Source organism: Protopterus annectens, chromosome 13.part0, assembly GCF_019279795.1.
Source record: "Protopterus annectens isolate FY-2018-M chromosome 13.part0, PAN1.0, whole genome shotgun sequence".
Taxonomy (NCBI): domain Eukaryota; kingdom Metazoa; phylum Chordata; order Ceratodontiformes; family Protopteridae; genus Protopterus; species Protopterus annectens.
In genome coordinates, this window is record NC_056747.1 from 542,645,382 (window position 1) to 542,672,808 (window position 27,427).

The window sequence follows — 27,427 nt, forward strand, 5'->3', positions numbered from 1 at the left end:
ACATGGAAAATTTTCTGAGCCCATCATGATGGTGGCCTATTAAAAGCTAGTTTTTCTAAAACACAAGTCTTAAGCTTTTGAAAACCTGTGAGCAATTCACTGAACAGTAAATTGGAAAAACTCAGTTTCATATCCAAAAATAATTTTTTTGCAGGGAGCCGTCTCGTCTGCACCTCCACACCCATCCTGCTTATATGTATTAACTCTGAAGATTGCAGTAACTCAAGGAAGAGCTACCCAGTAATTTCAGAGAAGGCCATATATGCTGTCATCACAGTTAAATTCACATTATTCAGCAGATCTCACATATGGTCCAAACTCTTCTTGGGGAGCACATTCCTTTGTTGAGTATGAATGACCCAATCTTAAGACATCACTTCTATCAGCCCTGTGACTTTTTCAATCCACTTTGCAATCTTACTGGTGATTATTATCACTTTCTTCATTATCGTTTTTAAACAAGCTCCTCAGTTTGTCAGCTACTACCACTTTGGACATTTCTAATAGTGAGAGATTTGGGCAGATATATCTTAGGGTTCTCTTGCTGAAATTTGGCATACATCTTCAGCGAGGTTAGTCTGTTTTTCATTTGATGAATAATACTGGTCAAATAATCATTCTCCTCTTCAAAATTGTTATTTTGTTGTCAGTTTCTCTAAGATGTCTTTGATGGTTGTCCAAAGTTCACTTATACTGTCAACCACCACAGTCAACTTACAAATATTAAACCATGTCTCTCTTCACTGGAAAGCAAATTAAAAATCCTTTGTCATGCTTCCTTTGCTTCCAGCCATTATATCTTCACAACTTTCCAGCATACCTCTTGACTATTCTCCATCTCATGAAGCTTCTGATTTTGACTTCTAGTCTTGGTCTGTTCCACTCTCCCAGTTTGATGCAAGACAGCTCTGATGTCTTTACTTCCATTTGTCTGATAAAGCAGCTTGGATTGCTGTGAAAGCACTCACCATTAAATAAATTTATGTTATTTGTTTGTGCCATGGATTAGTCCCTCATTTCTTTTTATTGGACTTTTACTTGATTTTCTGTTGGACTATTCATCCATTCTGCCTTGGTTGTCTTTTGTGCCATGTGGATACACTATTCACACTGCTGGGTGGCAACCCTGCTGCTGTTCTTCCTTATCACATATTCACCTGCATACTCAAATGTACTGCCAGCTTAAAGTGTCCAATCCACCTACTACACATCTTTGAAATGTGGGAGGATACCAAAGCACTAAGAGAAAACCCTTGTGGACACAGCAAGGACATGCCGACTCTGCACAGATGGCGCACAGATAGCGAATCAAACCAACAATCCTGTTGCTGTGAAGTGACAATACTACCTGCTGCGCCACTGTGCTGCCCATTATCTTCTAAAAATCCCATTGAAGATACGTGGGAGGGGTATGAAGGGAATACTCCGTCAATAAGTCCTTCTCAATTCATACTGGAAGAGATATTACTTGACTTAGGTGTGTCCAGGTGTTGAAAGTTTTAATAGCATAATTAATTGTGGTTAATCCATTCCATTTTGATGTTTCCTACAATAACGACTTTATATTTCTCATTCCAAGTCACACAGGCATATGTGCTTTCAAGAAAATCTTATATTTCTGCAAAACAAATAGAATCTACTTTGCAGGAATATAAAGCCTAAAATGTTTTAGGAACTTATAAATTACCCAGAGAAAGATTAACATAGTTGCTATCCTTACCACATGGCCCATGCATTGTTTCTGATACAAGATGCATTTAAAAGGCTTACCTTCAAATCACTGAAATGCAGCTGTGTGAGTGATCATTACGCCAAACTGAAATGTCGAAATGTAAAAGGCTTTTTCTCCCAAATGTTGAACATGGTAAAATTGGTTTTCGACATTTGACATTTCCGGGAGTTGAGCATGAAAACCCATTTGCCATCCAAGATGTAGTACAGGAAGAGCGGTTTGAGATTGTAGTTATGGCAAAACAAAAATCGACATTTCAAAACTGTGAAAATATCCTTTCACACAAGTGACACTCGCACAAATGCACTTCAATGATGTGAAGGCAAACCTTTTAAAATTATCCTTTGTTAGTATGGCCACACTATTCCATTCTGTCCTGTCTGAACATTTTATACTGAAAAATATTTGCTTCACTGCTCCTGAAGTGTGATTTTGGCCAGGTTTCTGAAATAATGCGTATCAAATTCGCACAGATCTGTAAAGGCCTCTCATCACACAGTAGATGCGATGAGCATTTTAGTAGCTGATCCTATGCCCACTTGCATTCAAACATGGTATGCCTCTAGGCAGGATAGGACTTGTTTTATGACAAAGAGAGGTGACCAGAGAACTAAGAAGAAGAGCTACCACAGGCTAACCCTTGTCAGAGGACCCAAATCAGTGTGTATTATTCCTAGACATATTTAAGTGGTACCGAATTTACTTTATGAACATTGTAACAAGACTTTTAAGGATCATAATAATGCACAGCTTTTGTGATAAGGACTACAGGAGAACTTATGCACAGCAAGATGGATACTATTTTCCAGCCGGGAAGGCATCAACATGAGACAATGGAACATTTGATACCAGACTTATCTGACTAGTAGTAAGTTTTATTTTTCCATGCTTTCTTAGTTGGATATCTAGAAGTGTAAGCCAAATGTTCCATGCAATGAGTACAGGAGATTAACGGAATGAGGAACTGAGACAAAGACATGGTTAATGAAGCTATAGTGCAGGTAGGAAATAGAGAAATCTTTGAAAAGGAGGGAGTCAGATGGAATGCAAGACTAACGGCAACAGCAAGAAAGAAAAAGTACTGTTACTGAAACAAGAGATGCAGTTTAGAAGACTAAGAAAGAAGAACACGCTTTTGAAATGTAATGAGATAAAGAAAGAAACAGGGCAGTAAAAACTTAAGACACACAGCAGCGGGATAATAAGACCATAATATACTCCAGAAAATGAAAGGAAAGAAGGGAAGCACAAGTAAGAAGGAAATGTCATAGAAAAGAGCCAACTCACTCCCCACTGCACCCCAGAAAAGAATGTGAAACACAGAACTAAGCTGGGCATAGAAATAAAAGGAAGACAGAAATGACAGGAGAAAATGAGGAGGGAGGGGACAAGAGGAAAAAATGCACATGTTCATAATGGGAGATACAATAGTCAGAAAGAGTTGTGATGTTATAGCATGAGAAAAACATGATTTTTTTTGTCTTGGACAGGCAAGTTGGTTTCTTTTCCTCTTGCCTTCTACTACAAGACCAAGCAGCAGAGTTTTGGTTTTAGCAATAGGACATTATGATAACAGAAAATACACCCCTGGGATCACTTCATTGGCTCTGCTTGACAGAGGATCAGTTAATTAATCAATGGAGCGGCGAAAGCCGACACACTCTGGCTAGGCTTATAAATGCCCTCGGGCAGATAGCCTAGAACCTACCTATGATCATGATATAGTACTGGACTTTAATTAATATAATGGTTGACCCATTTGAGATTTTTTTCCCTTTGTAGTGAAATCTATGACAGAATAGTCCATTGTCCTATAAAGGATTACATGCAGTAGGATCTCGATGTCATAGCAGTCATGTAGATTACTGACTTGTGTTTCAGTGGTTAAAATGGAAAGCTGCATGCATGGGCCAGTAGGCAATAGAAAGTGATGTCATATTAAGGGAATATAAATTTGGGTAATCATTGGATGAATATGGATGAGGAAGAAAGGAATAAGTGTCACCCCCCCCTAAGCTAAGTTAGCCACAGAATTGGACTTCATAAAAGTCTAACTGATTTATACATATAATGATGAAGGGGTTAGTAACAACTAGAGGAGTAAAAAAAATTTAATTTAAAATATCTTATGAAGAAATACCAAGTCAACAAACCTGAAAAAATGAAGGAGGCTCTTATTCAAACAAGTCGTGTAAAAAAGCCAAAGTAAACACCCCAACTGGAGCTCTTTGTTAACTGCAAACCAGAACAATCTTACTAAACAAAACTGTGACAAACCTCTAAGAAGCTGAAAATTAGTTGTACTTATCATTGTTGATAATTTGGATCCCAGCAAAAATCCTAAAGGCAATGAAAAACTATGAAGCTAGAATTATTGGTAACAGTACAATAAAGGAAGACCTATGAATGCATAAGCTGGCAGTTGTCAATAAACAATACAGCACCTTAGCAAACCCTTAATGTAGACGAGCAATACCTGAAAAGAAGTATTGCAAGAGCTTTGAAATGCAAGCATGCAATACATTATTATAAACGCACTGAAACTGTGTTTTAAACACAGTTAATGCATTTCAACAAAGATCCATATGCCTCTGAGTACACCTGTGGTTCATGTGTGGTACTCGCAGCAGTCTGACAGAATAAAACAGGGCATGCTGCAGGGAATTCCATACAGCTAACAATAACCATAAATAACACACTGTCCCATAACTTGTGTTCATTTCAATTAAGGTGGGCTAAAACTTGAAAGGTTTCTTCGGGAAAATGGTTGAACACTGACCGTATTTTTTTCAGCACAGATTAAGTAGTTTGACCAGCTAAGGTAGCTTATAACTAATTTTTTTAGCGGGGGCAGGGGGCAAAATGATAGAAGACACTAATTCTCAATACAGTTGCAGGTCCCATAATGTTTGGCCAAAATATTTTTTAGGCTTCTGCCTACCAGCCAATGCAATCTTTATGTACTCACAGAAGTGGGGTATCAATAAGGATTGCAGACAGATGGCAGTATTGGCCCCCACAGCACTGAATATAATGGGGCAAAGTGACACGGTAATGCTTATGGACTGTAATACCTAACATCTCTGGATCTCATGGATGTGTACAGTCCATCAGTCACTCTGTAGTTTCCTGGGATGAATGACTTCTTTACAAAAGGAAATCAGGAATGACCGAGTAATGTTCCAAGTACATGGATTAGTTCAAAAAGGATGACCTACTGGTGATGACTGACTACATGCCTCTACTGTTAGGCAGGGTCAGCTATTTTCATTCTAAGCAATTGTACTATGTGGCACCAAAGTCGTGATTACAGCCATCCAGTCAATTTGTGTTTTAGAGTGCTGGATATGATACTCAAAAAGAATGTGCTGACTTACATTTCCTGTCATGGTGAAACATTGATGGAGAGACTGAAAACCTAGCTAAAATCTGCATCTGAGATCAAATGGTTCAAAATGTACAACCTCTTGCACCCTTGAGAATGGTATTATGCTTAGTGATGACATATTCATACTGACACTGCAGGACCTTTAATCGGCTCAGTCCCACTAATGATGTGATGATGTCAAGTAATCTATATGGTGTCAACAACATCCAAAAACATGTAAATGGTAAGGATAAAGTTTGAGGAACTGGGTCACCAAAAAAAATAAATGTTAGTGATGTTGGCCCACAATTTACTTCAGAAGAGATGAGACTATTTATGGAATAAAATGGCATTACACCTTCTATATGTGCATCTCACCAACAAGCCACAAGTGAGAAGATGGGAAAGATTAGTGCAAATGTTCAGGAAGGCTACTATAATGCCATAAACAACAATCACTGATACCATGCCAGCACAGTGTAGACTGGATTTAATGAAGCCAGGTATGTACAAATGAGTACATGCCATGCAATTTCATTTTGTGTGTATATATATACATATACATATATATGAGCACTACAGAATCCTGAAAGCCCAAAATCCTGAAGCCCAAAATCCTGAAAGTTCAAAATCCTGAAAGTTCAAAATCCTGAAAACTCAAAATACAGAAAACATACAGGATACCAGCACTTACTATATTCCAGCACAAATACATACAGAAACCTATTACCCTTCAACTATATTCAGGGGGGCAAGCCCCCCCTGCACCCCCCATGTGGGGGGCCCCACACCCCCTGCTACTTAAATATATCAACTCCAAGATTGCACTTCACTACACTAAGTGCAATCTTGGAGTTGATATATTTAAGAAGCAGGGGGTGTGGGGTGCAGGGGGGCACCCCTTCTTATACTTGGAGAAAAGTAATATAGTTTGTGTTTTATTTGTTTCTGTATGTAATTGCACTGGAATATAGTAAGTGTTGGTATCCCGTGTGTTTTCAGGCTTTTGAGTTTTCAGTATTATGAGTTTTCAGTATTTTGAACTTTCAGGATTTTGGTCTTTCAGGATTCTGTAGCACTCCTATATATATATATATATATATATATATATATATATATATATATATATATATATATATATATGTGTGTGTGTGTGTGTGTGTGTATGTATATATATATATATATATATATATATATATATATATATGTGTGTGTGTGTGTGTATATATATATATATATATATATATATATATATATATATATCGCTGCGGCAGTGCAGTGGTTAGCCTTGTCACCTCACAACACGAGGATCTCCGGTTTAATTCTTGGCTGGAGTGCCTTCTGTGTGGAGTCCGCATGTCCTCCCTGCGAGTGACGGAACATTAAAAAGACATGCAGGTAGGTGCGTGAATGCATGTGGGCCTTGGGCACCAGGCTGACAACTCAACACTGCAAAAATCCGCTGCCAATCATAAGTGGGCTGGAGGTCCACTGTGGTGACCCCTAACCAGGAAAAGCCGAAAGAAAGAAGTGTGTTTTATATATATATATATATATACATACACACACACACACACACACATATATATTATATATGTGTGTGTGTGTGTGTGTGTGTGTGTGTGTGTGTGTGTATAAAACGACCCAGTGGTGAGAACATTGGCTCTAGACCATTGTCACTGTTAATGTGACACCCTGACCCCATGTGCAAAAATGGGAAACAGGGTTTTTGATGAATGGATGGATATAGCAGATCCTGGCCCGAAACAGAAATGGCAAATGGTAATTGGGACAACTTGTTTCAAAGGATGGGCTTGTTACGTATATGTTTAATATGAGAGCAGGTATATCGAAAAAACATGTAATTCATTTAACACATGACACCCAAAAAGATGGCCTAGATACAGTATGAAAATAGTTGCATTCCATCCAAAACACTGCAAGTCAAATAAAACCCAAAGTTATATTACAGAGTAAATGCTTGAACAGACCAATCAGTTGAAAGTCTCATGATCAAGAATGGTTTCTAAGTGAGGTGACAAGGTATCTCACTTTAGCAAGGATAACAGAACAAACATCTGATTTTGATCAGTCCAGCAATGGTCCATTTTTGTACCCCAAGGAAGATAACTGACCTGAACTATGTCCAGAGAGAAAGGAATATTTAAGGTAAAGCAACGCTAAATGACATGGTCCAATAAAAAAAAATAAATCCAATAAATTAAAGGTCAATAATCGTTGGTGGACAACACTCATGACAGAACTACCCAGGTCACACTAGGACCACACTGCTGCTATCCTAAGCATTTCAGGAGAGTATCTCAGTGTCTACATTTAAAAACAGGAGACTATATATTCAATAAAGAAACACTGCAAATACCAGTAAAATAATGTTCACTATACTGAAAACAACCATAAATAAGTAAGCAGCAAAACACTAAGCAGATAAATCTTTGACCACAAACTATAGCCGCTAAGCAGATAAATACGAAAAATTGCGGTCGCCAATACGTAGTATTATAAAATATTTATTTTAAAGCAAGATAACAAACAATAAGCACTTTCACCACCCAAACAGTGGCTTCTTCAGACCATTAACAAAGAACAACTTTTGTTAAAACATTTAAATAACCTCATACTCACTTTTAATTAATCATTTCCTAGGATTACCACTTGTCCCACTTTGCAAGGGACAGTCCCTCTTTGGGCAGTTGTGTCCTGCAAAAAAACTGAAAAAATCGCAAATGTCCTGAGATTTTAGGACAAAAATATTTCCTTTATTTTCTTTAATAGTTGCATAAAACAGTTATGTTGTATCTGAAACACCTAAATGTTATAAGAAACAGAATAAGCAACTCAAATGCTACAAGAATAAGCTTTTATTCTGGCAAAAAAGTGAAGTTCTGTCCTTTGTACTTGCCGTGGATATGTTTTCCCGTGCAAAATCTGATGTTTCTACAAAAAATGTTCCACTTTGGGCATTTGAAAAGTTGGCAACCCTATCATTTCCACCTATTGCCAGTGATATTTCATCCAAACTTCCATTTGTATTTAACGCATGCTCAGTAACACTTAACACATCACTCAAATTCATTCAAAATCATTTAAAGATACAGTACTCATATATCCTCCTTTTCATATTAAAAATGCATAACTTTCATATAAAACCTACATTCATAGTATTCAACATATATTAAACATATATTAAAGCACATATCAATTCCCTGCATATCAAAAGTGTATTACCCGTCTATTTGTTAGATCATTCCATCTGTGGTTGAAGCATTTTTCATAAATGGATCTATCTCCAAACACTTTTATGTGTTGATATCTAGCTATTTTCACTCCATTTCATAGTAGTAATTGTAAATCTCATAGTAATACACTCTCTTTATTACATAAATACATAAATGAAGGGGCATGTTAAATGCTTGGATTTATTGGTAATCAAGTGAGGAAATGTAATGTTACGTATTATATATTAGCAATCCGTAGATGCAAATGTAATAAAGAGAGTTTATTACTATGGGATTTACAATTACTACTGTGAAATGGAGTGAAAATAGCTAGATATCGACACATAAAAGTGTTTGGAGATAGATCCATTTATGAAAAATGCTTCAACCACAGATGGAATGATCTAATAAATAAATGGGTAATACACTTTTGATGTGCTAGGAATTGATATGTGCTTTAATATATGTTTAATATATGTTGAATACCATGAATGTAGGTTTTATATGAAAGTTATGCATTTTTAATTTGAAAAGGAGGATGTATATATACTGTATCTTTAAATGATTTTGAATTAATTTGAGTGACGTGTTAAGCATTACTGAGCATGCATTAGATATGAATGGAAGTTTGGATGAAATATCACTGGCAACAGGTGGACATGATTAATTAAAAGTGAGTATGAGGTTATTTAAATATTTTAACAAAAGTTGGTCTTTGTTAATGGTCTAAAGAAGCCACCGTTTGGGTGGCGAAAGCGCTTATCATTTGTTATCTTGTTTTAAAATAAATAGTTTATGATACTAGAGCCATACATTTGGCGACCACAATTTTTCGTACCCTTAAATAAGTGCTGCAAATAAGAACAGGAATGCTATCAAGACAGTAGTCTGAAAAAACACTAGTATTTCATACTAAAACTATGGTACATTAACATGGTTGAAGGTTGCTGATTCAGAAGCAATATGACATCTCTGCTGTACATATTTGCAAAAAAGTAATCTGAAAAGTATCCTTACTGCTTGGCCTCATGGCGCAGAAGGATAAAATCTTGACAATGACCTGATGCCCAGACTTTAGAAGTTTTTAGTGAGTCTTTGAGTGAACTTCAACTTTGCATTTGTTGGTTCATTTACCACACAATTTGACAGAAATTTGACAGTTAATTCTATGGTTGTATGTATTGCTGTATATTATATCTAATAAGCATTTATTTATTGGGCCAAAAGTGTAAAATGTTCTTATCATTAAAGAATCCAAAGTAGCGATTTACTGCTGTGACCTCTAATGGCACAAGCGCATGTGCATTATATATATATATATATATATATATATATATATATATATATATATATATATATATATATATATATATATATATATCTTTATATCATCTATATATAGGGAGAGAGAGAGACGAAGAGTGCAATATAATGTATAATGACTAAGCCAGTAATGAACATTAGGAGAAGCATGGTAGAAGAAAGGCATGCCCATGGTTAGCCTAGGATATTTACTAATGGGAGGCTGTCAGATGGCAGATACAGAATCTTCAGGGAGGAAACAAGTACTGAAGCTGATGATGGAGGGATGTCCCAATCCACTGAAGTATAACTAGGAAGGGGCAAAGGGGGCAGCCTCCAGGAATCAAGATGTTAGAGATCATGATCAGCAGTAGAGGATGAGGATCTTAGGACTTTACAGAAGGGAAGTGAGCCAGACTGGAGAAAGGACCTCTTTTATTTTTTTCTTCTCACTCAGAGCATGAGGCCACAGGGTGTTGACATGAGGGCATAGGGTTTTAGGATGTGGATCTTCCTCCTTAAAGAAGATAGAAGTGCCAGATCAGGGAGGGGACCTCTTTCAGTTTTAGCTATTCAATACCAGTGAACAGCACTGGAAGTAAATGAGCCAGCTATGGCTCTGCCAGTCTGATTACCTCTCAGTTATGTACATTTGCTTGCCTCTAATTCTATCGGGAATTGGAGAGGAGTCTTGTGGATTTCTTGTAGATGGAGAAGGCAGAGTGTGAAAGAGAAGCCTGTTTCCTGAAGAATGAACTGAAACCTGTCTGAAATAAATTTTTTCTACTTATACAGGAAAGACAGAAGAATTTTAGAAGTTGCTGCAGGCCTTTTCTATGTGCATAGTCAAGAGATATAGACACAAGAAGGACTGTGGAACTGTTTCTTAATTTTGACAAGGTAGAGTGCCTGTTTAATATTGTTAAATTTGTTTTGCTTTCTGAAAATGTCTGTAATCACTACTTGTTTTTGGAGTGAAGCAACTTCTTTCTTATTTATGATTGAACTAATTTTACTTATCATTAAAGACTTACTTTCCTAATGAAATCTATACTTTCTGTAATCCAAAAATAAATATTAAAATATAGATCAGCATATGTCCATCGACAAAGTCAGCTTGACATCCTTTGTCCCTTTCTCTTGATTCAAAGCCCTTTAAAACACCAGAATGTGTTTTGACACAGATCTGGGGGGGTTGTACAAATCCTGTTCTCCCACTTCTGTAAAGTTGGAGTAGTATGAGTTCTGGGTCTACCAAAAATGGACTGACAAGAACGTTACCATATATACAAACATACATACGTATATGCACACATATTTTTATATATGCACAATGAAAAGTGTATGACCACACAGTGGGTCAATGAATGAAATAAGTAAAAATGATAATACAGACTATTTTTAAAAAATAAGATGTAGACCAGGAAAACAAGGACGTTTTATTATGCTGAAAAATGAGAAGTGCTTGAACTCAGAGAATACATGTACCATGCGCACCATACTCATGAATAAAGAGGCAAGACCCATTCACAGTTCATTGTTCTCTGAGTTTACACACAGCAATGAAGTATGCACTCTCCTCCAAAACAAAACTTATGATGATACAAGCCCTTATCTGGAAACCTAGGTAGAAGCTTCTGCAAGAGTGGCACCACAGAAAAAAGCACTATTTTTTGTTGTAGTTTTATTTTATACATTTGTTAATTAGGCAAGCTCAATGGACACAGTACACCTCTTTAAGGAGTGATTTGGGAGCGCACTCTGGTCAAATGATTTGCTCAGTGTCACACAAATGAGGGTGAATGGAATCACTGTGTACTTCTGACAATAGGAAATATCTTGTTAACTGTTTAAAGCCTTAATCTCGTGTGCTAACGGCCAGACAAGCCTAGTCTGGTTAATAAGTCATGCACAGTAGCACTTCTATTTTTGTTTTGTACAGTTTCCCTTATGGCTTGGGAGAAACCTTGCATTTAATATTTGTCTTCTGAAGCTAGGCACACCCACTTGGTACCCTTCTGCACATTTTTTATTACCAGAACCCCTGCCATAGTAAGAAACAGTGATTTCATACAAAGATTAAAAATGACAACAGTTGTGCAGCTGAGCTGGGATAAAAAAACGTAATTCTAACAAATGTAAAATATCTCTTCAGCAAAGAGCTTTGGGTAGATTCTTAACATGTATGCTGGTTGCAAAAGTCAAAATTAATCAGTTACCGAGAAATAGGGTTATGTAATGGAACTACTGGTAACAGAATGGGGAAGAAATGGAGGCAAGATGGGGAATGCAGTTTTAAGAGGTTTTGGGAGCAACATTATCATCTGTTTAATAATAAAGTTTTTCTAGGTTTATTGCAGTCAGTTTAAAATGGAACTAAATCATCTGTTTTTAACAAAGCGCCAAGGAAAAAGAGAAGGGCAGTTTTAAGAAAAAAAAATACATTTATCAGCATGAGTATCATAACAAGGTTTGAAACATGAGGTTATAAAAGCTGAAGAGCACATATGTGGACTTAGTCTGCACTTGGTGTCATCAACAATCTAAATTCTTGATAAGAATGTTGTGTTTACTCCACTGCTGTAACACACTTCTAACGGTTTTCATTTTGACAGGGTTCTAGATAAAGGTTTCCATTTTCATCAATGACAAATCCATAACCACACAATGGTTCAGTGAATCGAATGTGCAGGACTGGTAAAATATATTATGTATTAAAACACATTTTTAAAAGAGTAAATACAAAGCTGCCTTACTACACTGAAAGAACATTTAGATATGAATACCCATAGAAAGAGATGGGTCTCTTCCCTAAGCTTTAATTTTTTGAATGTTGCAAAGCAATTCTCAGGAGTAAAGGCAGACCCATAGCTTACAATTCCTCAAGTTATTTCTATATGTTTTTATACTGCATTTTTGCAGCTTGGTGTAACAGGTTGTTGTTCTTTGGCTGGGCAAGTAGCCAATCAGAATGAAGTAGACTTAATTACAAGGAATTTGCTGCTTTCCCATGCTCTGAAGCCAGTTACTGCTGGCAAACAGAGTAAACTCATAAGAGGGAAGGAAAACTTAAAAGAAGTACAACTCGGAGGGAAAGCAATTCTACAAAAACAACTTGGAATTGCTGTCTAAGATAAGCTCCATCTGTATTCTCCCTCACGTTTCACAAACGGAACTTTTTGTGTGGCAAATGGTAGAGAGCTAATGTGATAACTTACCTGTTTCATCCAATATTCCTGTCTGTGTGGATATCTATGGTACATAACCAATACTGCGAGCTACAACGTCATACAAGTCCTGACATCATGAACCATACCTTAGGTGACAGCAGGTGCATGGATCAGCTCAGTGTCGGTAAGTGATAGAAACTTTATACTCTTGCCAAGAGAAACAACCCGCAAATATTTTGAGCCTAATGTTGTTTTATATTTAGCAATTTTTTTCATTTAAGTGGTGATATAACATGTCAACTGAGTAACTGCTATGAATCAGGTACTGAAATGTTCACATCCGTGGCCTTGAAGGTGACACCATTATGGCATTTGTCAGGCTCAAATAAACATTCAGTTCATGTACCCTGTGTTATAGTCTATCACAGAAATACTAGAAACAGAAAAATATATTCTTTTTTTTTCACTTACAGTGGAAAGACCCATGTCTGTCTGATGCTAAATGGAGTAATACGCTGAGATATCACTGCTTGTGATCTGAGAGTAGAAGTGGAGTCAACAATTGGGTCAGCACCCTTGGGTGCTGACTTAGCGTGTCCCACTGAGAAAATAAAGGGACTGCTGGCTGATTAGTGCTGCTGTTTAAGCAAAAGAGAAGCTCTGTACATGTCGCAGCTGACAAATTTCATTGCATAGTACAGCATTTCTTTTAATAGTATTGCAAGAGAAGTTCAGGAAAACTGGTTCAGTTAAGTGCTATTTATAGTTGCACATTATTCAAATGCAGCCTTTGGATATCAGACCTAGGTCTGCAGGTCACATTTCACCAGCAAATAACTTTTTACTCCGCATCAGAGAGACATGAAATTCTTAGAGCTGGAGAAGGATGAGAAAATTCTCTGCCACGCCCCCTGTATGATTGACAGCAGTACTCCTTCACCGCATCAGAGGGACATGAAATTCTTAGAGCTGGAGAAGGATGAGAAAATTCTCTGACACGCCCCCTGTATGATTGACAGCAGTACTCCTTCAAAATCAGTGTGTGCATTTCTACTGGTTCTAGTGGAGGAGTAGCATGTGTGTCTGGGAAGATGCGGGACACCAGCCAGACAAAACACAGTAGCAGTCATTTTGGAACAAGTAATTATACTGCAAATAAAATATGATTAATCTAATGTTCTGTGAAGATAAACAGTCACATAGCACATATTAAGGAGCTCACAGGACTGGAATGTCATGCTTTTTTATTTTTAAACAATGTCAGACAGGAGAATGCTGGGATGTTAACAGCAGGAAACTAACCAGTACAAAACATATATTTTTTTCCCTTTTTCCTCTTTACAAGTGACTGTTGATACTATATTTACTATTGTGTGAACAATTTTGAAAAGCCTACTTATTTAGAGACAGTTCAAAGATTTACAACAAAGAATATGTAAAAACTTCATTTAAACTGTAGAAAACAATATATTTTTTGGGGGTGGGAGGTCACACAAATAAAACTTTTTAGTACTTAAAACATATAAACAACATGGATAAAAGAGGACGGTGTTGTTCATTAAAAAGGTATAAGCATACAAGAGGACATGATCTGAGAGTGAAGGGCTTACCAGTAAGGAAGGAAGGATTTTTTTTCACTGTAATTTTCAGATGTATGAAACATTCCCCCAGAGCTGGTTAAGTACTGAGAAAATTTAAACTAAAATGGAACAGACAGAAAACTATTTTAAGTACATAGCTCTGTTACTTATGGCTCATCAACATAAAATATTAGCATACGTGTGCTATCCAGTGTTACAGTAAATTCTGAATTTAACACTGTCTAGTACAATAAAACTATAATAATGATTGGTGCATGACTGTGACACTACATATATACTATGAATATCAAAAACCATGAATTCAGATATAACTGATATAATTTCACCTTGAAGATGTTTCCTTCAACAGTCTTGGTCAAGCACTGATAGCATTTATCCTAAAATGAGAGTAGTAAAGAGTATCCATTTACAATCTTGAGACACTCTCTGCAGAGTCATGGAGTGTGGAGATCAAGTGTCTGAAAATCCAAACAAATATACTATGTCCAAGACTGATATTTCTTGCAATATTCCCTTTTCTCCAAGGAATGGTAATTTTGGAGTTGCCAATGTAGAAGTTCAAAGGTTGTGTGGAGGGCGTGACTAGGGTGGTGCAGGGTGTCTTGTTCCACTGCAAAAAAGAAATGTAAAGGAAACGTGAATGCATGATATTCACTCTTCTCTTGTATTTTATTTTATTTTTCTCTCCCAGGACTCATTACTATGAGTCTTGAGATTTAAGCATCATTAAAAAAAAAAAAAGTGGAAGAACATAAGATACTCTCCAAGAATACACAAACCAAAAACATTCATCTTCATTACATAGCCTTTCATTACAAGGTCTCTTGCCATTGATCAAGGAATTGTTTTTTTCCATTGATCAGGCAAGCATTATCTTATATCTTCTAGAGACAGTAATTCCGTGCTATTCACCTGCCGGATCCTTTTATAATTCAGTCACTGGAACTTGGTTCACAAACCATATTATTGAGCCAGTTTTCATTGCTCACAAATATCATTTGGCACGAAAGATTTCTTCTAAGTATAACAAGAACACAGCAATGAAAAGTACTTCACCTAATAATCAGTGGCAGTGGCTGAATACATTTAAACTGGAATTACAAGACCAGATATAAATATATAAATATATATATATATATATATGTGTGTGTGTGTGTGTGTGTGTGTGTGTATAGAGTGTTATTGAAGAAATATAGAGAAGGTCAGAAGGAGTTGCATTGTGTCTTTGTAGACTTGGAGAAAGCATATGACAGGGTGCCTAGAGAAGAGTTGTGATATTGTATGAGGAAGTCGGGAGTGGCAGAGAAGTATGTAAGAGTGGTACAGGATATGTATGAGGGTAGTGTGACAGTGGTGAGGACTGCAGTGGGAGTGACAGATCTGTTTAAGGTGGAGGTGGGATTACATCAAGGATCAGCTCTGAGTCCTTTCTTATTTGCAGTGGTGATGGACAGGTTGACAGATGAGATCAGACAGGAGGCCCCGTGGACTATGATGTTTGCAGATGACATTGTGATCTGTAGTGAGAGTAGGAATCAGGTTGAGGAGACTCTGGAGAGGTGGAGATATGCTCTAGAGAGCAGAGGAATGAAGGACAGCAGGGCTAAGACAGAATATATGTGTGTAAATGAGAGGGAGGGTAGAGGAATGGTGAGGATGCAGGGAGTAGAGTTGGTAAAGTTGGACAAGTTTAAGTACTTGGGATCAACAGTTCAGAGTAATGGTGAATGTGGAAGAGAGGTGAAGAAGAGAGTACAGGCAGGGTGGAATGGGTGGAGAAGAGTGTCAGGAGTGATTTGTGACAGACGAGTACCAGTAAGAGTGAAAGGGAAGGTCTACAAGAGGGTAGTGAGACCAGCTATGCTGTATGGGTTGGAGACAGTGGCATTGACAAAAAGGCAGGAGTCAGAGCTAGAAGTGGCAGAGTTAAAGATGTTAAGATTTGCACTCGGTGTGACTAGGATGGATAGGATTAGAAATCCGTATATTAGAGGGTCAGCTCATGTTGGACAGTTTGGAGACAAAGCAAGAGAGACGAGATTGCATTGGTTTGGACATGTGCTGAGGAAGGATGATGGGTATATTGGGAAAAAGATGCTAAGGATGGAGCTGCCATGTAAGAGGAAAAGAGGAAGGCCTAAGGTAAGGTTTATGGACATGGTGAGAGATGACATGCATGCGGTTGGTGTGACAGAGCAAGATGCAGAGGATAGGAAGAAATGGAAAGAGATGATCCGCTGTGGCGACCCCTAACGGGAAAAGCAGAAAGATGATGATGATGATGATATATATATATATATATATATATATATATATATATATTTATGTTTATATATGGAGCTAGGGCATCTGGTCAAATTACCAGCTACGTCAACAACCAAAATACGGACTTTACTACAGTGAAACACTTAATGTTGACATAATCTGCACATGCTCTGAAAATGATCCTAGAGCTGAGTAAACAAATACAAGGGTCTTTGCAGGGGACAAAGCCTTATGTGCCCCCCCCCCCACACCTGCTGCTAATTATATATACTAAGAGATCTCACAATCCCTGAGGAAAGGGAATAATCCCCTACCTTAGGATAGTTGATTTCAGCTACCTGTTGGATATCTGTCTGAGTTGATCAAATGGTGTCAACCGAACAGATGTCAATGTAGCTAGTTGTTCAACCAGCTACCCTGAACTGCCCTCCACACACAGATTATATATATACATACATATATATATATATATATATATATATATATATATATATATATATATCTATATCTATCTCACACACTCACTCACACACACACACACACACACACACACACACACACACACACACACACACACACACACACATACTCTCACATCCCAAATGCTGCCACATCACATCACATCCTTAATACATGGGAATCTGCCTAAGGGAACATCCTGTGTAATCCTAGCAGGTGTGTTAAAGAATTTCTGTAAGCATTTCCAGGCAAACAATCTGAATTTCCCAGATTTTTTTGGTGTTCCTAGGTAACCGGCATACATACTCCCACATTTTATTGCCTAGTTCTACCTCCATTTCATAACTCAACTCTTCATCATTGTTTGCACCACCACTGTTCTCAGATCTCTCAGTGCACTGTATGTCCTGTTCACCAGGCTTCTGGTAAGTCACTCCTAAACCTCAATAGTATGGAAATGAATGTAAATGTAGCTCTTCCCAGTAATTGCTTAATACCCAATACTCATATAAGGGTCTATATTAGAACATTGAAGTTTCAAAACTTCGAATGTTCTAATATTGACCCCTATTCAGCGAACTTTGAAAATAGTAAAGCTACAGAAACCTGAATTTTTTCCTAAGGAAAGAATTCGGTTGTCCGTTTCTGTTGCTTCGCTATTTTCAGTGCTGTGGTGGAAAGTTACGGGTCGGGTTCAGGTATGTGTGCGATTGGGCATGGGTTAGGTGAGTTAGAGTTAGGGCGCAGGTTAGGTATGTGTGCAATTGTGTGGACGTGAGGGTTAGGGCGGGTTAGGTGAGTTAGGATTAGGGCACGGGTGAGGTGAGTGTGCGATAGTGACGGGCCTTAGGGTTAGGGTTTGGGTTAAGGTAAGTGGATAGTTAGTGGTGTATGTCCAGTTTAGTGTAGTGTTAGATGTAAGATTTTAGGTGTATGTGTGTGGATTGCTGTTTGTTTAGTGTGCTTGTGTTGTGTGTATGAGTTTTGGAACAGCAAATTCTTTTCCCTAGGAAAAAATTCGCTGTTCTGCATGTTCGATGTAAGCGTTCGCTGAATAGGGGTCGATATTAGAACATTCAAAGTTTTGAAACTTCGATGTTCTAATATAGACCCTCATATAATACTTAGCATTCCTTCAGAGATGAACATCAAAAAAATTATACAGAACTAACTATTGCTTAATTTGACCACAGGTATACTACCCATCTCTCCTCTGCATCTATTCCCAGAAGATCAAGTTAGCTTTCCTTCCACAATATGAAACCCCACTTATCTGGGACAGCTGTATGACATATCCAGAAGACAAAGTTATTCTGATGGCAGTGGACATAAACACAGCTGCTGGTTGAATCGCTTTTGTACTTTATAAGAATACACAGCAGAGCTATAGGCAGACTAGCTGGTCCAACTATTCCTTACCTGCTGGTGCTTTCTGTGATTTAACTTGCACTTTACATTTATTGTAGCAGCTTTCATCTGATTATTAGTAATTTTTAATTGATTTTACTATGTTAGCAAAAAAAGAACACTGCTTTATATGTAAACTTGAAAAAGCTGTGCTCTTTTCACATCTCATGGGACATAGACGTCATCAACTCTCTTGTCAAGACTGAGAACTCTGCAACATGTGAGTGAGTTTTTGGTTCATTGTCACATTATTATTTTTCAGATAATATATGTTGCTGACAAATGCTGCGGTAGCGTTGTCGCCTCACAGTCAGACACTGTCCGGTTCGATTCTCAGCTAGAGCGTCTTCTGCATGGAGACATGCGTGAATAGGCGTACCTTTGTTGAAGGCTGTGCATCAGGGCTGGTAACTCAGCATGTAAAAATCAACTACTAATCATTAGCGGACCGGAGTTCCGCTGTGGCGACCCCTAACCGGGAAAAGCCGAAAGACTCAACATATGTTGCTGACAAAGTAGGAAAAGAAAAAAGTATAATCATTGCCTTTAGGAAGAGCTATGTTCCTCAAGGAATTATTTTCTATTTGTAGCATAATTCATTGCTATTTAGTTTTACTAAAGTGACTTGCGCTGTTGTAATTACTGAGCTGCCTAGTTCTGGAATCAGAACTCATTAGCCGCCATTTAGGATTCTGCAGAGGCAACTCCATTTACCATGGACTTTCTGAATGGAAGAGTGGAGTGGTTCCCAAAGGGAGGTGAAGGGAATTTAAAAAAAAATTAAACTTAATATCTACATACATACATATTTATGTGTATGTGTAGTAGTTCAGCATGTGTACTGTGTGTGTGTGTGTGTGTGTGTGTGTGTGTGTGTGTGTGTGTGTGTGTGTGTGTGTGTGTGTGTGTGTGTGTGTAAATATGGGTGCCATTTACTCTGTCAAATCTCCAGTTGTTCAGCACAGTGATCTGCTTGAGAAACTTGCTGAAAGTTATCATTGTCAAATGTATCAGAGGTTGACCAAAGGAAGCGCATGCTAGTAAGGTAAGTCTGGGTTTGGGATTTTAATGTTGAAACTTTTAGCACTGGGGGTGGGGTCTATACATGCATGAGTATCTGTGGGTTAGAGCTAGATAGGGTGACTGATTTAGTGTTGTGCATGTGTGTTGCTGTTATGTGATGTTTGTCTAAGTGTCTTGTGTAGTGGTAGTCTTATGGACAGAGTTTTTATAAGGCAAGGTGTAGATTTGTGATTAGGTGAATGGGTAGGGTTGCACTTAACATTTATTAATAATGTGGTGCAGAGGCAAAGTGTTGTTGAGAAAGAATTACAGAGCAGAGATCAACAACAATATAATGGAATAAAATTTGCAACAAAAATATGAAAAAATCAGTCCTATGAAAGGTTTATAGTGTTGGCCATGGTGGTGCAGTGGTTAGTGTTGTTGCCTCACAGCAAGAGGCTCTCCGGTTCGATTCTCGGCTGGAGTGCCTTCTGTGTGGAGTCTGCATGTCATGAGAGTGATTAAGTATCACAATTGATAATTGTTTCAGAATGTACCCTTTTTATATACATTTTAGAAACAAAGTAAACATTGATTTATTTAAGATTCACAGTAAACTTCCACTGAAAAGTTTGTCTTTGCTGCCATCTAGTGGACAATAATGGTATTTACTGAGATTTTAAAAGTGGTTCAAATGCTTTTTTGGCGCCTTTTTTCATTTAAATATACTTTGAAAATTGTCACTAGTTATATGTCTGAAGAAGGGTTTGGTTAAAACCCGAAAGCATTTACTACTCTAACAAATAAAGGAACTACAATTTTCAACTTTTATTCCGAGTCGTGGTGGTACTTTGGTGACCTAAAAATGAAATTTAAAAGACATGCAGGTAGGTGCGTGTGTGGGTGCACCTCCTCTGAAGGCTGTGCTCCTGGCTGGCAACTCGACACCGTAAATATCACTGCCAATCATAAGCGGACCAGAGATCCGCTGTGGTGACCCCTAACCGGGAAAAGCCGAAAGACTTTTTTTAGTCCTCTGAAAGGTTTATACAGACTAAGTCTAGAAAAAATAGCAAAAGCAGTCTAAGAAGGCAATCCAGGCCAGCAGTAGCAAAATCTGCAAGCAATAGTGTAAGGGCAGAAGTCGGTTAAAATGTCATCAGGAAGAGTACAAAAAGTCAATAGATGCTTATTTTTTGCTGGCATTTCAATTTTATGAAGTGATGTAGATACACGGAGTATAAAAATGACCTGATTAAGAGGATGTGAATGGTAAAATCAGTAATTAGACAGCAGTTGTTCTCCACATGTCACTAAAGAGCACAATAAGACTGCAGGTGGTGTAGGACTTAGTAACAGTAGAAAGGTAACCCATGAAGAAACCATGAATCACATATGTTATAAGGATAAATGAGCATAGTACAGAGCAGCTTCCAACTATTTTAATTCTATCCATGCCATGATGATTTGAGTAAGAGGTTTGTACATGGAATAATCCCACATAGGAAATATATCTTGAAGTGGAACAAAAATGCTTTTTTTATACAAGGTATACAAGGAAGTTAATACTCAATAGCTAATCAGATAGGAAGCAGGACACTCTCTCCACAGTGAAAGGTAGGGGTTGCTGGGTATTTGATCAACTGACTGACAGAAGGAGAAATGGTCTGCAGGTCAGCCAAATAGAATATGCTAAGCTGTGCAACTATCCAAATTTAATATCCAGGCAGCCATAGTGAAAATTGAAGTCAACCACTCAATGAAGGTATAAGTTAAATCCACCTCTCTGAAACTGTTTGCTCCAATAAAGAAACTTGCAGTTCCTCGCACAAATAATTAAGTTAAGAAACACTCCACGCAGGCTCATGTAGGCAACTCCCACAAGAATCCTCACAAGTGCAGTGTAGTATACTCAAGACTTGAAAATGTCTGGTAACACAGCGTATTTCTTCTGGTTTTCTCCTCTGTCTTTCAGACTGCACTCTGTGGCATGGTTCATAACTCAGCCAAAGAAGTGATGAAGATACAGAGAGTATAGTAGAGATAGCAAGCTGGACAACTGTCCAGATTTAAAAATCCAAGTGGCTCTAGGTGAAATGGGAGCTAGATGATTAGAGTCAATGTTAATTTTGTTTTTTTCAGCTTTCCTTAGCTGTGTTTTGAGTATGTCTTCGTAACACAATCAGCTATATTTTAATGTGATCTCTTAATCAGACATTTAATTAGTGATTAAAGTGAATAAAAGAGAATGGGTTATCTAATGATAAATAAGATACAATGAGGTGCTTATCAGCAGGATCATAATGAATCTGGCTTCATCAATTCATAATAAATTGAGGCAGCAGTGATCTTTACTTGCAAGGTGGTGCAAATTTGTGCACATATGAAGCCTCTTTCCCAAAACATAAACTGCCACATTGCCATTTCATGAAGTTCTGATCACTGAGATGGCTCTTTGTAAAAAGAGGCTCAATAGGCATTCGACCAAATACAAATACTAGCAATGCAGAGAATAAAGAAATACATTTTCTAGACAGCACAACAGATGCATAATTATATCCCATTTTATGTTTTATGTTTCATACACCTTCGTTGAAGGTTGTGAGTCAGGGCCGGCAACTGAGCACTTAAAAATCTAGTGCCAATCATTAGCAGACCGGAGTTCCGCTGTGGCTACCCCTAACCGGGAAAAGCCGAAAGACACAACATACATTTACCTTACACTTCATTGAATGTTGACTGGATGAGATTTCAATTGTTGATCTCAATTAACTAATGCTGAAGATATCAACTGCTATCCCAGATGGAAAATTACATCCACTGCTGTTTCTATTTGAAAGCTGATAGTGATTTACTATATGTAATCTTTTTTCCATGGCATAGCTCTCAACTTCTTTGCTCAGGAATATAGAGAGTCAAAGGCCCCAAATCAGGTATTTTTTTTTAAGTATTACTGTAATTCACATAAAAGGTCAATAACACAGTACATGTTTTACATCAACATTTATTTTTTGAACAACAAAAAGTATGGTCCTATAATGTCAGTCATCACTGACTGTAATCCTCAGTGATTTCCCAGAAAATCAAAAAATTATGAGGGACAGGGCAAAAATAGTTTTAACATAGTTATTGAATTATTACTTAAGACACTGACAAAGATTTATATTAAGAAAACAAACCATGTTAGTATGTTCACAGTTACAAATAGTATACATCACATACATGCTTATACAATCATCAATCCAACATTACATAAATTGGTCAATTTTTACCTTCCCATAAACCTCACTCCTCCTGCAAATATTATTTCACATGCATTGTTCCCAAAATGTATTTGTCTGTATAATTTGCTTCTAACATTTTCTAAACGTTCCACTTCCAGCTCTTTTATTTCTGTTACAATCTTCACTACTTCACATCAGTTTGTTTACACTTTGACTTTCATTTTCTAATAACTGCCGTTTTAGCAGCCACCAGAATAAAACTTAACAAGGCCTTACTTTGTCTGAACAATTCACATCCTGTACCCAGCTCAAAACTATTTTTTTTCCTTAGTTACACCCATTTACTTTCCTAATATTTTTGATCGAGTACTCCACAGAGGAATTTTTATAATCTGCCAACTCATTATACTCCCAAAACATATGATCTCAGTTAACCTCTTTCTTCCCCATCACACCTCAAATATTTACTATCTATATGAGGAAAATAATTTGGACTCTACTTGGGGTATAAAAATACCTTTGCATATACTTCCAAGCAAAAATCCTAAATCTTCTAGACTTTGTTGCATATTTGAGAGTGATACATCTGTCCTCCCATTGATTCTTTGTGAATTGCTTATCCAGTCTTATCTTCCCAATCTTTTCTAAACTCCTCTATTCGATTCCTATAGTAATCATGAAATATTTTATATGCCGTACTAATTATCTGCTTTTTTTAACAGCGGTATATGTCCTAGAGTCAACTAAAAACTCTTTAAGAGCAGGTCTTTCACTTAGGATTCCTTGATCCCTTTCTCTTTGCCTTGAGTCTGCTACAAATCAATGATAGAGAAGGTAGTCTGTACCCTGCAGTCCAAATGTCTTCTTGGCCTTTTCCCGTGCTATTACATTTCCCTCTCTAGTTATTTGTTACTAATACCTTGGTTCCTTTGCCAGTTTACTCCAGTAAGCTGCATCCTCCTGTTCCCTATTCTCCATGCCCCTAAATGCAGTCATCCCTATTGGCAGAATCTCCTTTCTCCATGCTCATGTTAGCTTAGTTCTTAGAATCCTTTGTTCTACTTTATAAATATAATATTCTGCATGGCTGTTGTTATCTCCTTAAGGATCTGCATTCACACTCCCACCCTCTCCTTATTTCTTGAATCTCCCCCTGATTCATCATCATCCTTTTTCACTTTGAATTATAGCTTTCTGCTTGTGTTATGTATGAGTCTTAACTGTGTAGCTGTAAAATATCCATTAAATCAGGAAATCCTAAACCACCTTGTTCTATTGGAAGGATAAACTTATCCCACTTTGCCCTTGCTCCACTTCCCTTTCCCAGATAAAACTGTTCAATTCTTTATTAGTTACTGTCGACAATTTCTCCTATGGTTGATAAAAATATGCCTGATTCTTACAAAAAACTAAAGGGACTAAAAACATTTTCACTGCTTGTATCTTGCTATCCATATACATAAACATGAGTTTCCAGCTTCTCAGTGTTTGTATTATCTTTTGTTTAGTCTTTTCCACATATTTTAGCTGCCATAACAGAATCCTTTTGAACTCATACTTCTAAATACTTCATTTTATCATGTTCCCATAAATATGGGTATTGCTGAACAAATTCATGTGTAGTTACATAGTTCACAGCTATAGCCTTTATTTCGTCTTCATTAATTTTATACCCCAACAAAACTTGAAACTGTCTCAGAATGTTCCACAACACTGAGATGTCCTTTACTGGTTTTATCAGGTAAAAATAATATCTTCTGCAAATAAATCCAACTTTTCATGATTACCATATCATTTATATCCTTGAATTTCTGAGTCTCCTATTTTCTTTGCTAATGACTCTAAATATAAAGCAAATAGACAAATGGAAAAGATGACACCCATGTAGTTGGAGAAATGCCAGTGTCCCATTTTTACTTCATTACCCTGCATTTTTATTTTAGATGTTCTTGCTGCACGAGTATAAATAGAAATTAGATTTGTGATGAGGCTTTCAATTAAATGCACATATTCCTCAGAAATCCTGCCTGGTCTAGCCAGTTACTGTACCTTGGGAAAATAATATCTCAGTTCTCTGAGTTCCCACCACTGAATTCACCTCTTCAATACCAAATATTTTAATAAATTTCTTCAGAAATCTACCCTTCATTATATTTCCCCTCCTAGGTTCCCTATATACAACCTCAGTGTTGCAAATCAAGTTCTAGTCCCCGCCTATAAGTAATATTCCTTGCTGAAAGCGCATTGTTATTCCAAAAAGTTTCTTAAACTCCATAATTGAGAAGTTTTAAGTGGCGTATAAATATACGTCAGTGCAATCCTCCTCCTCTCCCATCACTATTTCCCCTATTCTATCACTACTGGAGCTCTTCTAGCAATTAGTATACACTCTCCCCTTTCCTTTGAACTTGATATTCAGCTTTTCCTTTGTTCCTGATATTCTGCTGAATATCCATCCTGAAATCCTTTCTTTTTCAAAGTCATGTGCTCAATTTCCAAATCTGCCTCCTGTAACATTGCTAGTTGCACTCTGCATTTCTTAATATAATTTAGTAGTCTTACCTTTTTGTGTATACATGTATGGTCATTCACATTCCTAAATAATATGTTTACTGTAGCCATTACAAGTTATTATTCCCACCTATTATATATGACAGCTTTTTAAATGTCTGTTTCCAGCTTTTGTGTTACATGCACCCACTAATGTTGGCAAGTTGATCCTATATAGAGTTATTTCTGGTCATCTCCAATTGATCTTATGTCACATTTTGCGAGACATTTTGTTTTAATGAAAACCTTCAGAAAAAAACATACCTACAGAAGACCTCTATAACTTACTAACCTAAAACAAATACACAAAATGAGGTACATCTGCAAATAATAAAGTTTGACCCTCCTGATAGGAACAAAAGATCCCAAATCAACAGCTGCACCCACAGGCATTGATTAACCTAAAATTAAGGTTATCCATGCTACAACATAGCCTGTGGTCCTACTTACACTAACTGCTGTCTGTTCTGGTCTTATCTTTATTTTCCAACCAAAAGTGAAAAAAAAAACAACTTGTATGCTTTAGGAAAATTTTACTTTTAGCTTTGAGAAAGACACCACTGGTCATCTTTAAATAAAACTAAGTTATACACTGTTCTAGTAAATGCATTAAAATGTTTAGTTAAAAATAAAAGCTGTCATCTCTTATTTACTTCCAATAGTTTCAAACTTTATGTTTTACTGAGATGCTTGCCCTTGCACCTATAACTTTTGCATGTCTCTCAGTAAATAATCTTGAGATTGCTTTATTTATTACCTTCACCTTTAGTCATCTTTTTTCAATGGAAATATAAAAGCAAAATTTAGAGCTGGCCTCAGATGCACACTTCTCAACAGCCACTAAACATTTGCTTAAAGAAATCTCTTTATTACATTGTGGTCTCTCATTTTTAAAACCCACTTGCACTCACAAAAAAATGTCATTAGATTAAGCCAAATGTATTAATACAGACATTCACCTTTGCAAAAGTAAAAGAAAGCATTTTCAATTCTACCTATATAAAAATCAGTTAGGTTTACACTCCATTCCCCACCCCAACAACCCAAGATTACAACCTATTGACTTAAACATAATTGTGTTAAGTCTTTCTTTTCTCTTTACATTGTAATGTCCACATTTCTTTAAAAAAGAACCCCCATTTACTTTAGTATCTTTATCACATACAACAATCACTGAAAAAGCTTAACTGTATAACATGCAGGTTATATAACATGTTTTATACAAACACTGTTAAAACAAAAATCGTTTTACTTACAGTTACTTTTTCCCTTTTTCTCTCCCCTTTTAGCGTCCTTCCAAATATTAATTACATGAAGTGGGGCATATGGCTGTCAGTCCCCCAACAACTTTAATAAAGATCCAATCTTTTTCAGCCAGTTTTTTCTTGTAAAGCCATATTTCAGGACTGTGAGTGATGCTTTATATTCTCACATTTGTTCAATAATTTTAGTGCTGCTGGTCTTCTTCCTGTTCATCTCCATATCCCAGCCCCAAACTCTGCTTCAAGTCCAAGGTACTCCCAATTCTTCTAGTCAGCTCCTGTGCTTTTTTCTGTATCTCAAGCATTTTCCTTTGGAACACTGGAAAAGGTTTTACTGGCAAAGTCTGTCTATGAGCATTACCATTCATAGAATGAGAAGCAGAGTTCCCTGTGTTTGATGGCTCTCCCCTTGTTGGACAAACTTTTGTATTTCCCCCTTAGCCTGTTTTGTATCAAAAACTGACTTTGTTCCTCCATGAAAAAATATTCTAATGAGAACTGGATACATCAGCTTGAATCTCAAACCTGCCTCTCAACATTCCCTAATTACTAGGATAAATTTTCTTCTTCTCTTCTACCTGGAGTACAATGAATAATCATTTTCTACAAACACTCCACTGTTTCCAGTTTTTATTACTTTGTCATTCTGCCACTGTTTTGCCATGACCAACTGTTTCTGCTGTGTAACTGCATTTTTCTAATACAGGTATTGAAGACTTTCTCATGGCCAGATTTGGAGCATACACACAGTGTGCCCTTTAAATTAACATACCAGTCTAGTTACGTATTTGTGCTTTCCTAAAATTAATGCAATCTGTTACTTCCAATTTCTCTGGTACAGCAGAAA

At 37.0% G+C, this 27,427-nt stretch overlaps 1 protein-coding gene across 1 annotated transcript in view; it reads left to right on the forward strand.

Moving 5' to 3' along the window:
- Positions 1 to 12,696: 12,696 nt before the first annotated feature.
- LOC122787456 (septin-4) overlaps positions 12,697 to 27,427 on the forward strand; it is a 1,249,948-nt gene continuing 1,235,217 nt past the window's right edge. Inside the window, exon 1 of the mRNA XM_044054187.1 lies at positions 12,697 to 12,991. Within this exon, the coding sequence (XP_043910122.1) occupies positions 12,892 to 12,991 (100 nt within the window). The 5' untranslated portion in view covers positions 12,697 to 12,891. The remainder of the gene's footprint in view (positions 12,992 to 27,427) is intronic.